At 34.9% G+C, this 12,187-nt stretch overlaps 2 protein-coding genes across 5 annotated transcripts in view; both read left to right on the top strand.

The window, feature by feature from the left end:
• Positions 1-5,275, top strand: part of LOC134533018 (small ribosomal subunit protein uS11m) — a 49,987-nt gene extending 44,712 nt beyond the window's left edge. For all 3 annotated transcript variants that reach the window (XM_063370153.1, XM_063370155.1, XM_063370154.1), the window contains one exon: positions 5,080-5,275. In XM_063370153.1, coding sequence (XP_063226223.1) covers positions 5,080-5,187 — 108 coding nt within the window. In that variant the 3' untranslated portion in view covers positions 5,188-5,275. The remainder of the gene's footprint in view (positions 1-5,079) is intronic.
• Positions 5,276-5,360: 85 nt separating this feature from the next.
• Positions 5,361-12,187, top strand: part of LOC134533016 (chromodomain-helicase-DNA-binding protein 1) — a 90,659-nt gene continuing 83,832 nt past the window's right edge. For both annotated transcript variants that reach the window (XM_063370150.1, XM_063370149.1), the window contains exon 1: positions 5,361-6,106. In XM_063370150.1, the coding sequence (XP_063226220.1) occupies positions 6,098-6,106 (9 nt within the window). In that variant the 5' untranslated portion in view covers positions 5,361-6,097. The remainder of the gene's footprint in view (positions 6,107-12,187) is intronic.

The following is a 12,187-nucleotide window of genomic DNA, read 5'->3' as shown; positions in this document are numbered from 1 at the left end:
TTGTGAGTTACAAATATTCTCTATTATAGGCTTTGCTCCTTGTTATATTTATATTTACCACTTCAACAGCTGCTTCCCCCAATCCAACCTCCTAGATACACCCATGGCTCATTTTTCTATAGTGGATCATTTATGCTTTTGGACCCCTTCTACCCCTCCCACCCCTCCCCAGAAATTATTAACTTCCGGCATTGGATTAAAAATTTTTTTGGTTATTCTGCCTGTAATATATCAGTTATGATTTTCAAATTTCTTTTCAGTGGTTAGTTTTTTTTGTTATATCTATTTAAGGATTAGCTTTTTTTTTTGTCTGTCTTGTTGCATTGGGTCCAGAAATGCTTTTAATGATCCGAAATTGTATTAACCTAGCTATTTGCTCCATTATTCTGCTGTAAATCTTAGCCACATTTTTCAACTATTGTGTTACTAGGTTCCTTGGTTGTTGATTGTCTGGCAGTGTATTACAAAGTAGTATAAACTTTCAAATTACCTCCCAGAGTAAATCAGCCAATCCTTTTGTATTTTTTACCTTCTGTGGATGATAGTTTTGGCCCGTCTACCTAAAGTGATGAGAGTTATCATTCTTTGGCCCATCTTTTTGCATTGGATCAACCATCTTTTTTGGCTCACTTTCTTCCAGTGTATCAGCAATCATTTTTGGCACACTTTCTTTTAGTGGATCAGCAATCATTTTTGGCACACTTTCTTCCAGTGGATCAGCCATCATTTTTGGCACACATTCTTCCAGTGGATCAGCAATCATTTTTGGCACACATTCTTCCAGTGGATCAGCAATCATTTTTGGCACACATTCTTCCAGTGGATCAGTAAACATTTTTGGCACTCATTCTTCCAGTGGATCAGCAATCATTTTTGGCACACTTTCTTCCAGTGGATCAGCAATCATTTTTGGCACACATTCTTCCAGTGGATCAGCAATCATTTTTGGCACACATTCTTCCAGTGGATCAGCAATCATTTTTGGCACACATTCTTCCAGTGGATCAGCAATCATTTTTGGCACACATTCTTCCAGTGGATCAGCAAACATTTTTGGCACACATTCTTCCAGTGGATCAGCAATCATTTTTGGCACACATTCTTCCAGTGGATCAGCAATAATTTTTGGCACACATTCTTCCAGTGGATTAGCCATCATTTTTGGCACACATTCTTCCAGTGGATCAGCCAGCTTTGTTGTTTGCCCATTTCACTCCAGTGAGTTAGTGGTACACTTTGGCCCACTTTATTAATACCGGATCAGTATTATTTTTTGCCCATCTCTTAGTTATACTATCAGCTATGCTTTTTGGTTCACATTCTTGAAACGTATTAGTCACCATTGTAGTCTGCAGTATATCAGCTGTCCTTTTAGGGCACATCTCCTGGTTGGTTACTGTGGTCTTTGGCCTATCTACTTGCAGTTGGTCACTGTGATTATTGGCCTGTCTAATTGCAATTGGTCACTGTTCTTTAGCCTATCTTGCAGGTGATCAGCTGTTAGTTTGGCCCATCTCCTTGCAATTGGATCAGCTTTGCTTTGGTTCATCACTTTGGAATTCATCAAATGTTCATGGCTCATCTCTTTGCAAGCTGATGTTGTGATTTTGCTCATTCATTACCTCACAGTTGATAAACTGTTCTTTGGTTAATATCCTTGCAGTTAAATAACTGAGCTTTTGGCACATCTTCCAGTTAATAGCTGTGCTTTTGGGTTAGCTCCTGGCAGTTGATCAGCACACCTCCCTGTAGTTGGTAGTTGATCAGCTGTGCTTTTGGCTCATCTTGCAGTTGATCATCTATGCTTTGGCTTATCTTATTGCAGGAACTGTGCCTTTGTGAATCAACTCATTGCAGTTGATTAACTGTGTATTTGGCTCATCATCTCACAGTTGATTAAAGTGTGTTTTGGCAAATCTCCTTGCAGTTAATTTACTGTTTTTGGCTCATTTCTTCTCAGTTTATCAGCTGTGCTTTTGGCTTATCTGAATGCAGTTGATCAGCTGTAATTTTGACTCATCTCTTTGCAGTTGATCAGCTGTGTGTTTTTTGACCATATCTTGCCATTAATTACCTGTGCTTTTGGCATATCTCTTTGCAGTTGTCAGTAGTGATTTAAGCACCATATCTCTATGCAGTTGATTATAGTTTTGAATTTGGCTCATCTTTTTAATGTTCATGTTTGTTTTGGCTCATCTTGCAGTTGATCAACTGTTTTTTTGTTTCATCTTCCAGTTGATTAGCTGTGCTTTTTACTCCTTGCAGTTGATATCAGTGATTTTGGATCATATCCTTGCAGATAATAGCTGCATATTTGGCATATCTCTTGCAGTTGGCAGTTGAACTGGTTTTTTTTTTAGTTCATCACCTAGCAATTGATAGCTGAGGTTTTGGCGCACCTTCTTACGACCCATCAGCTTTGCTTTTGGTGCATCTCCTTGCAGTTGGACACACTTGTTTGGCTCATCTCCTTGCAGTTGATCAGTTGTGCTTTTGGCTCACCTTGTAGTTGATCAGTTGGATTTTTTGGTTCATCTCTTTGATGTTGATCAGTTGTATTTTTGGCTCACATCCTTGCAATTGATAGGCTGTGCTTTTGGCTCATCTCCTTGAAGTTGATCAGCTGTGCTTTTGGGTCCTCTTGCTGTTGGATCAGTTTTTTTGTTGCTTTTCTCCATGCACTTCATTATTGGTGTTAGTGGCTCATTACTAATTACCTTTGCTTTTGGGTATCGGGCTTGCAGTTGATCTGCAGTGATTTTAGGGACATCTTGTACTTACTTATGTGCTTCTATCCATCTCCTTGTGGTGAATTAGCTGCTCTTTGGACCTATTTCTTGCAGTTGATCACAAAACTTTTAGGTCCATCTTATGATTGATCACCTTTGCTTCTGGTGCATCTCCTTGCAGTAGACCAATTATTTTGGCTGATCCTTTTGCTGGTGATCAGTTGTTCTTTTGGCTCATCTTCATGTAGTTGGTAGTGGATCAGATGTACTTATGGTTCATGGGCTTACAGTTGATCGGCTGTGATTATAGGCACATCATCTTGTGCTGTATCAGCTGTGTGCTTATACTCATCTCTTTGTGGTGGATCAGCTGCCCTTTTGCCTAATTCCTTGCAGTTAACTACACTGCTTTTTAACATATCTCCTTGCAGTTGATCAGCTATGCTCTTCAGCTACTGCTGTATTTCAGCCATGATCTTTGGCTCATCTTCCTGCTGTGGATCAGTTTTGCTCTTCAGTCGTGCTGTACTGCTCTTCAGTCGTGCTGTACTGCCCTTCTTCCTGTGATAGATCAGCCTTGTGTTATGTTTTATCCTGCATTGTATTAGTAGTCTTATTTGGCCTATCATCTTGTAGTTACAGTCAGTTGGGTTTTTCAGTCAGTTTTCGCAGTTAAATGTTAGCACCTTTTTGGAATCAATTTTTCTGTTGTGGATGAGCATCTCTTTTTCTTTCCTTCTGCTATGGATATATTTGATCAATTTCTCTGTGATGCATTACCAACTCGTTTTGGTCCATCATCTTGCTGTGAACCAGCAGGTCTTGCTCATCTGGCTGTGTATTAGTAGTTGAGTAGTTTTTTTTTGTCAGTTTTATCTCCATACAATGTGTCAGCTGTTTTCTCCTCCTCTCTTCCTATAGTGAACCAGCAGCAGGTATTGGTCTGTCACTGTGCAATGGATTGGTTTTAGTTTTTGGACTATTACCCTGTAATGGATCAGCCGTGCTTAAAAGCCGGTCTCCTTAAGGTAGATGTGCTGTGGCTTTTGGTCCCTTGTCTTGTGTGTCAGTACCTTGTTTTGGTCCAGTGCTCTGCAGTGTATCAGTCAGGCTTCTGCAGTGGATTGGCTTTGATTATTGTTCTTAAGATCATTTTGCATTGTGGTGGGTGACCTGCATTGAATACATCTATTGTACATTGAAGTGCTTAATACCCATCTCTTTTTTCATTTCATCACATATGCTTTTTACATAATGTTTTCTGGTAAATCATGTAGGGTCAGCCATTCTTTTGCAGAATTTTACTGCTTCGGATTAGCCGTGCTACTGTCTTAACCTGCACAATCATCCATGCTCTATATCTATCTGTGATTTTGTTAGCAGTTAAGTATTTTGTTGAATATAAAGGTTCTTGATGATATGGGGTTTGTTTTTAAGACACCAGGACAAAAAATGTTATAAATAAAGTGAAAAATTTCAAAACTGCATAGTATAATAGTATGAACTTTTTTTTATTCATTAAACATTTACCCTGTAGGGAATATTTTGTGGCTGATTCCTGCTGTGTATATATTTACTGTTGCAAGGTGAGGTTGTGCATTATAAATTTATGTACAATATAGTGAAGAAGTATTATTGCAACATTCAAGACTTTATTTGTGATATCTTATTACACATGTTCTGCATACTTTTTGGGCTGTACATTAATTTTTGCCAAAAAAAAGTACTACGTAAGCAAAGATTATAACTTTAAAAACTTTAATGCAATGCAATATTATCTTTGTATATTTGGGTTTGTTTACTCTTAACAGCATTTTCTGAAATTGAAAAAGTGAGAGAATGCAAGATGGCCTAAAATAGCTCTAGTATAATGATGCACTCTCAGAAGAGACCAAACACTGTTATATTTTATTGCATTTGATTGCAAGCATGGCCTGGTACTTTATGTAAAAAAAATGAATTTTTTCTGTATACCTGTAGTAGGTTTAGTATTGATCATTGGTGTATTCAGGGCACTTGGTATGCTCCCTCCCCCTTCCTTCGAGCTTTGACCTAGAGGTGATTGTGTATGTGTGTTAAAAACTTGATTACTTAATTTTTATTTCAGATGCTTTGCAGTGTTTTCATTTTTAAAATTTTTCTTCAACTTGGAAGTTAGACACTTGATATGTTATTAGTGTCAGATTAATGTTAATACTCTGACTATGTATGTTTATTTGATATGTAAACTGACCCTTTCCGTGTTTCTTAACAAATCTTACTTTCCATCCCTGGTCAATATTTTTAGTATTTTTTTATGTACTTAACTGCAAAGATGTGACATGCTTATAATGATAATTTTTTTTTACAGTCTGCCATCAAGGGGTTGCAGATGGGTGGGCTCAACATTGTGTCAGTCACAGACAGTACACCTGTCTCAGATAATCCACCCCGCCCAAGGAAGCGGAAAAGACTCTAGACATTTTGAAGCAAAGAAGATAGTGTTGAATTTATTTTAAATTTTGTAAAAAAAATCCAGCCAATAAATAACATTAATGGTTTATTAATTATTGAGCCATAAAATTGTTTCTCCCAACCTTCCTATTTTCTTTGTTGACTCTATTTTCTGTCAGCAACTGGACTAGAATCACTAGTGATTTTTCCTTGTGAACCTGGCTGCCATTTTGAGTTCAGCAATGCTTCCATCATGCCAAGCAGGGACGTTCTCATTGATTTTTCAGCAGAGTTCTTAAATTAAAGCTTATGCTATGTTTGTAACACGTTGTGTTAGTTTTTTTTTTTTGCGTTGTGAATTACATTTCATAACGATAACTAAACCTTATTGTAAAAATAATTACGTTAGAAATAGTTCACGGTAAAATACATTCTACGTGATACATCTGGGCGAGAGCGTATTTTCGAGCGATTGTAGCATTCAAGTCTCGCACGTAATGCTCGCAAGGCATTCTGGGTAACCTGGTGTCTGTAGAAGAAGGCAACATGGCCGACAGCCTTGGGAAGCTGTGTGTCGTACGCTGTTAAAACGTTTGTTGTAGCGTAGGCGCTCATTATTTAAATGTACTTTCGTTGTGTTTTGAGAAGAAAAGTTTATGAACTCGTTTATTAAATGCGTTATTTTGATTTTTTTTTGCGGTTTAGAGTGGTGTTAAAGGAAATACGGTCTTGCTTGCTTGTGTTGGTCTCGCGAATGGCAGCCAACTTGGCATGACGGTACCTGCGAAAACTGGCTAGAACATTTACGCGTGAACGATATTGTTTGGTATTACAAGAACTAATAACGTCGTTATAAACAATGCGTGTGTGTTATATATTTATATTAGTACCGAAGTACTTGTAATTGAAAAAAAAAAATATCTGCCCGATATACAATGCGCCAGGTAAGAATATTTTATTTAGTTATTTTTAAAATAAGGTGCAGTTGCATTAAATTGTTAAGGATTTTTGATGTGCGAGCAGTAAATTGCGTTACCGTATGTGTTATATTGCCAGGAAAACGAACTGTTAACATTTTCCTTTGACCTAACCTATACGTGTTTACGTTCTTTCGACTGTTGTTAACCTATAAACATGCTTTTTTTCATTTTATTTGCTTTTAATGTCGTTCTTACAGTTAAAAAAATCATTGGTTGCATTAGCTGTTACAAATTTTTGAATGTTTAAAATAGTAGTAAGGCAAGCAACAACAGTCACATTTGACTAAGATGCTTTGTTTACATTTTTGTATTTAACTATAAAACAACATAATAATGAGAGTTCCACGAAAATGTCTAGTTAGTGGTGGTGGTGAGATTATCTGCATCCTCCTTGGGTACTAACTTCAAAATTATAGGATGGACCCATTTTAGTAATTTAAGCTCAAAGTTTGACTTGGATCACCCAGTGAGAAGGCACAAGATATTGATTTACTTTTTATAATGACTCATTAAGGAAAAGGAAAGCTATGTTGCCTTTGTGAGCCTTTGATTATGGTTGCTTTGTTATACATACTATCAATTTACATATTTAGACAATTTTTTAATGTTTTTAGTGTAAAGGAGGGAAATGCATTGCATTAATTGGTTTGGCAACTCAGGTTATGGGATTAAAGTACATTTTTGTGACAAATGTGTAAAAGACATGAAGTTATAATATTCTGAAAGTTAAGTTTTGTCATGAATTTTATATTATAAAACATTACTGCTTCTGCATATGGTACATTTTTTGTCATTTAAAGTAGGAGACATGCAAGTTTTTATTAAGATATTTGTAAGAGATTCATAGTAGACTAAAAGTAATTATCAGTTAAAATTAAGTTAAATATTATCTAACAAATACATTGATTTAGTAAAGGTTGGTATATTTACCCTTTTCCCCAATTTTTTTGCTGGCAATTTGCTAGTATACATTTGTCTAGATTAAATTGACAGTAAAAAAGTCAAGGCTTATGAAGAAAATAGCAAATATTAATAGGGAATGTTTTTTTTAACTTAATTTGTAGGAAATGCTTTTATTGTTACACTTATCTTGAGTAATATCTCAACATTAGTAGGTAGTTTAAATTATTGATTTAAATAAACTAAGGTAGTCAAACATTGGTATTTTTTTAAACTCATCTTGTAGGTTTCAGTTCTAGTAATGTTTTGCTTATTATGTAAATTAAGAGATGAGTGTAGAAATACACGTAGGTTCTTAAGTGCAGGTGTATGGTTGATTTTAAACTTTTTTTTTCCTTCATTCAAGCTTTAAATGCATGAACAACTGAAGACTAATTTTACTACCTTTAAAGGTTTAAGGAATACTTTTTTTTTCTAACCATGGTAACGTATAGAGTTTGATAGTAAAGAAAATGGTGCATATCTTGTCAGTTGTATAAACAAGTGGCTTTAGACAGGCATCTCACTTAGTTTTTCAAACATTACATTAATGGATTTGTTCATTAGAAGCAAATTCACTAAAATCCGTAGTTTTGAACAGCCTTTCTATTAAGTTGCATCATATAATCAAAATTATAAGATTTCAAATTTTATTTTTGTGTGCTAAGACAGAATATATCTGTTACAGCCAAAGTAAAATTCATACCATATTTATTGATGGTAGCTATAATAAAAAGTAATTAACATACTTAATGAATGTTGACAGTCTTCTTAAAAGGATAAACTATGGTTATATAGTTAATATTTGCAGTGTATATTTACAAAAATATTGTATAATGTTAATTTCTTGAGTGGTTTTGTGTTTGAAAATAAAGTTTCGCTGTAATATTCTTTAATGCATGTGAATGTTGGTAAAAAAAATTGGCAGAAAATAGTATCAAGTTTGAAGAGGTGTGTGTTAAATGATAGCAGAGAGAGAGCAGTGGAAGATTATAATAAGGTTTTGGCACACATAACATTTGTCATTTTCATAGGCTACTGAATTGTAATTCATTACAACATTACTAAGAATGATAAAATTTTTGTACTTATAATATGCCAGATTGTTTAGATGTTTTGTTAAGTTTGTCAAATTTTAATTTCTACAAGGTTTTGGACTGTCCCTTATGCTACTTAGGAATTACCATTACAACAGTACATTTTAGAACAGTGTCTCTTGCAAGCTGGGCCCTATTGTCCTGTGGACACTAGTTGCCCGAAACATACAGGTAGAACCTAACAGTAGGCACAGCAATGTAACTTGTTTGGTTACATGTCATATGTTATAAAAAATCACAATCATAATGATGCTGCTTTATCTATTTACATATACATGCTAAGGCTCAGCATCACTTAACATTTACAGATCTTTTTTGCAAATTTTTTTTCAGATAAAAAAAAGGGGTTCTTAGAAGATAATTATGATAAATATTTATTCAGTTTTGAAACTTGGAAAATAAACTTATAGCACAATGACCGACAACCATAAATAGGGTTGGGAGGGGGGGGGGGGGTTAATTCTTGATTGACTTTAGTAGTAGCAATTAATATGTGGCATATTTTTGGGAACAGCATTTGGGGTAAAACATGTGTTAGCTTTTTTTAATAGTGAAACCTCCTTAAATATAGTTCAAAAGCAAAATTGATGAAATAGCACCTTGGAGTTACATAAATGGTGTCACACTGATAATAAATACCAGCCTTAGTATACTGAAAATTGGTAATTAAATAGTTATTATTAAAATAATATTATAGTAACACTTTCTAAATAATTTAGTCAAGTTCAGCAGTATTCTTATAAAGTGTTCCATCACACCATACAAATTCATGCCAATTGATACACTTAAATGAAGTTAAAGCCAGTGTATCTGCACAGGCAATGTTGTTTTAAGTTTGCCTACATTTTCAAAGAAGTTAATTCTTAGATGTACTTGCACAGTGATGATGTGAGGTTAAGGAAGCTATTAGGTACTCATTTAATTTTAACGGCAAAGATTAGTTTATGGATACCTTACCGGACTATTACACATTTTTTCAGAACAGCTACTGACAGTGTCAATATTAACTTTCAAAAATTTTGGAAAACTAAGATTTAACAGTAATTAATTGAAAATGTCTGGAAACTTTCGTAAAAAATAATAAAATCAATTCCTATGCAATATCTGTGGATTGAAAAGTTTTAGTTACCTGGGTTGAGCAAACAGGAGCATATACCACTGATATGGTCATCACAGATGGCAGAAACAATGGACCTTTTTCACTTTCATGTAAATTACAAACTTAGTCTAAAAAAAAAACAGGGTTTCATGGTCAGTCAGCATATCTTGTCTTCTGGGTGAGGCCATGTCCATGAAAGTGATTTGCCCTTTAGCAAAGGCCTCGTGTTCTGGTACACTATTTTTTTATTGGGCCTTTTGCAAGTGGGCTGTGATGGTCCCTTTGGGCAGCCAATCAGGATACAGCCACTAGATGAAACGCTCAACTCTAGCGCAGTATTTGAATGCTATTGTGCTGCAATCATATGCTCTCTCAGCTAAGAGAAATAGTCTGCTGAAGTCCACCTAATTCAAATTTGCACACTACTGTTTGCACCTGTAACTTGGCAGGATTAGTTTCCGGACATATGTTCCTCAACAAAAGCTATTTCCTGTCGCCCATTAAATTTGTGCCCCACAATTTTGCGAAAAATCTGTACATTGCAATAATTTCTTTTCTTAAGTGTAGATGCTGACTGACCTGAGGCTGAGAGAAAAAACGTGAACTTCTGTGATATTTGCAGAGACCTTTTGATTAGTCTGAATACTTCTTGATATTGTTTGACATTGAACAATATCACTATTACATTTTGCATGCAAGTTGGTGTCGAGTGTAAACACATAATCTAGGCAACATTTGTATCTGATATCTATAGCTCCAGTTCAAGGGTTGTCCACGTATGAGATATGTATGGGACAATTTGTGAGTGCAATGGCAAAGAGAAAATATGATTATGAAGTGAGGCTGATTCAGTGGGGTGTTTATGATATAGTATAGGTACAGATGCAAAAAACAGGGTGCTTTGAAAGAACCAGAAACACAATATTCCACATCATTGCAGAACATATCTAAGACAAAGCTTAATCTGCAAAATCAGTTAAAGCTATTAAAAAGAGACTATTAGGGTAACTGGTTATTCAGTAGTATCCTGTTAATCTTACTGTTGCTGATTCAAAAATCTGGCTAGTCCAAACAAGTTTTGGGTGAAAATAATTTTTTTAAGTCATACATTTTTTGTATTTTGAAAATTATTTTTGATGTTTTGACTTATCAATCATTTGATTTTGTGCTAGTAAAAGTGTTATAGGTTGTGTTAAATGATAACTCAATGCTTCTAGAAAATTGGTTCGGATTAATGAGACTCCTCTGCAATTATATCCAAATTTTGCTATTTAATGCTTGAAACACTTTTTTAATTAAATAGTGTTTTCCCATTAAAATAATGTCACCTGATTATGCTAAAAGTAAGTATATGATTGAATGTAACTATCAATCAATAAAATTCAGCCCATTATATTTGTATAATACACTTTTGAAGGATGTTTTTAGTAACATTTGCTAATTTTGTATTTTACATTGTCACATTTTCGTATATTTCATCAGGCTTGCAGGTTTTTTTGCAGCTGACAGTTTTAATTTCAACTACAAAGAGAAACATTTTGCAGGTATAAATATCATCGAATGTGTAACAGTTTTAAACTCTGTCCGATACTTTTCTCAGATGCATTTTATATCATGACTAGCAGTGCCCGCGACTTTGTCCGCGTGGACTTGTTGGGGGGTATTGTGACTTTCTGAGATAATATGGTAGATGCACAGTTTTATGTTATTCTCAAAACATTTATAACCATTGGTATATTAAAGTACTTCTACGTAAACTATATTTTTAGTTTTGTCTTCCGGCAGAAGTAGAAATTGATTTTCTCCCAAACCAGATCTCGACAGAGCAACATATAGTTGCCCGTGCGAAAAACACTCTTGGCGTAAATCTATTCCTAAGTACTTAAATGTTTGTCCCTGGGCCTTATTAATTGTTACCGCAAACAATACCTTCACTGGAAATTGAATTTGCTTAAAGTGAAAAGGCAAATCTGTTGGTATCATAGGTATGCGAGGTATCAGCACTGTTTGCCCTACTGCTGGACCAGTCAATACTGTAGCACCAATCACGTTATCGCAAAGGAATTTTACTTGGAGTCTGGTTCCGTTGCATAAATTTGGTGGTTTAAGATTCCTTAGCAGCACAATTGGACAGCCAGTTTATAATTTGAGTGAATGTGAGGGAAGGCCACTCAGATTTAAAGAATTTAAAAATTCTTGTGGATAATGTACCGCATCTTCTTGATCCATTACTATCAATGGACCTGTAGTTCACTCTATCTCCTGGAAGTTTACCCAATATCATGTTATTGATGTCAACGCTACTGTTTTTAGCTGCCAATATTGCCCTTTGACACATCCACTGGTAGTCTTTGTTTTCTATATGGACTACATCTGGGTACACTTTAGAGATTAGGTCTTCAATGCTAGTCATACATGCGCGTGCAATACTTAATACTTATTTGGCTACAACACTAATACTTACATTTTAAATGTCGCGATATCTTTTGAATGAAACTTCCGAATTGAATAATTCAAAAAGTTCTATAAAGGTATTTAATTCGTCTTGAATATGCAGTAATTTATTTTGATAAGGATTTATACCAAGGTACACAATAAAGAGTTTTAGAAGCGACAACATTTTAATTATTTAAAAAAATAAAAGAAAACACTAATTGTGATATAACTACAATAGACATATGGTTATGCTATATTTTTTGAAGACAATTATATGTTCTGCAGCGGTAATACTACATTGTTTTGTTCTATAATCAATAGGTTTCGCAGCGCACGCCGTGTAAGGATTTTTTCGGGTCTTTTTTACACCTTGGGTTACCTTATTGGACTTTAAGTAAGGATCCCTAATGTTATTGATAATATAGCCTATATAGCCTTCCTCGATAAATGTACTTTCCAACACTGAAAGAAGTT

The sequence above is a fragment of the Bacillus rossius genome, chromosome 6, assembly GCF_032445375.1.
Source record: "Bacillus rossius redtenbacheri isolate Brsri chromosome 6, Brsri_v3, whole genome shotgun sequence".
Lineage (NCBI taxonomy): Eukaryota > Metazoa > Arthropoda > Insecta > Phasmatodea > Bacillidae > Bacillus > Bacillus rossius.
This window is presented reverse-complemented; position numbering and strand designations above follow the sequence as displayed.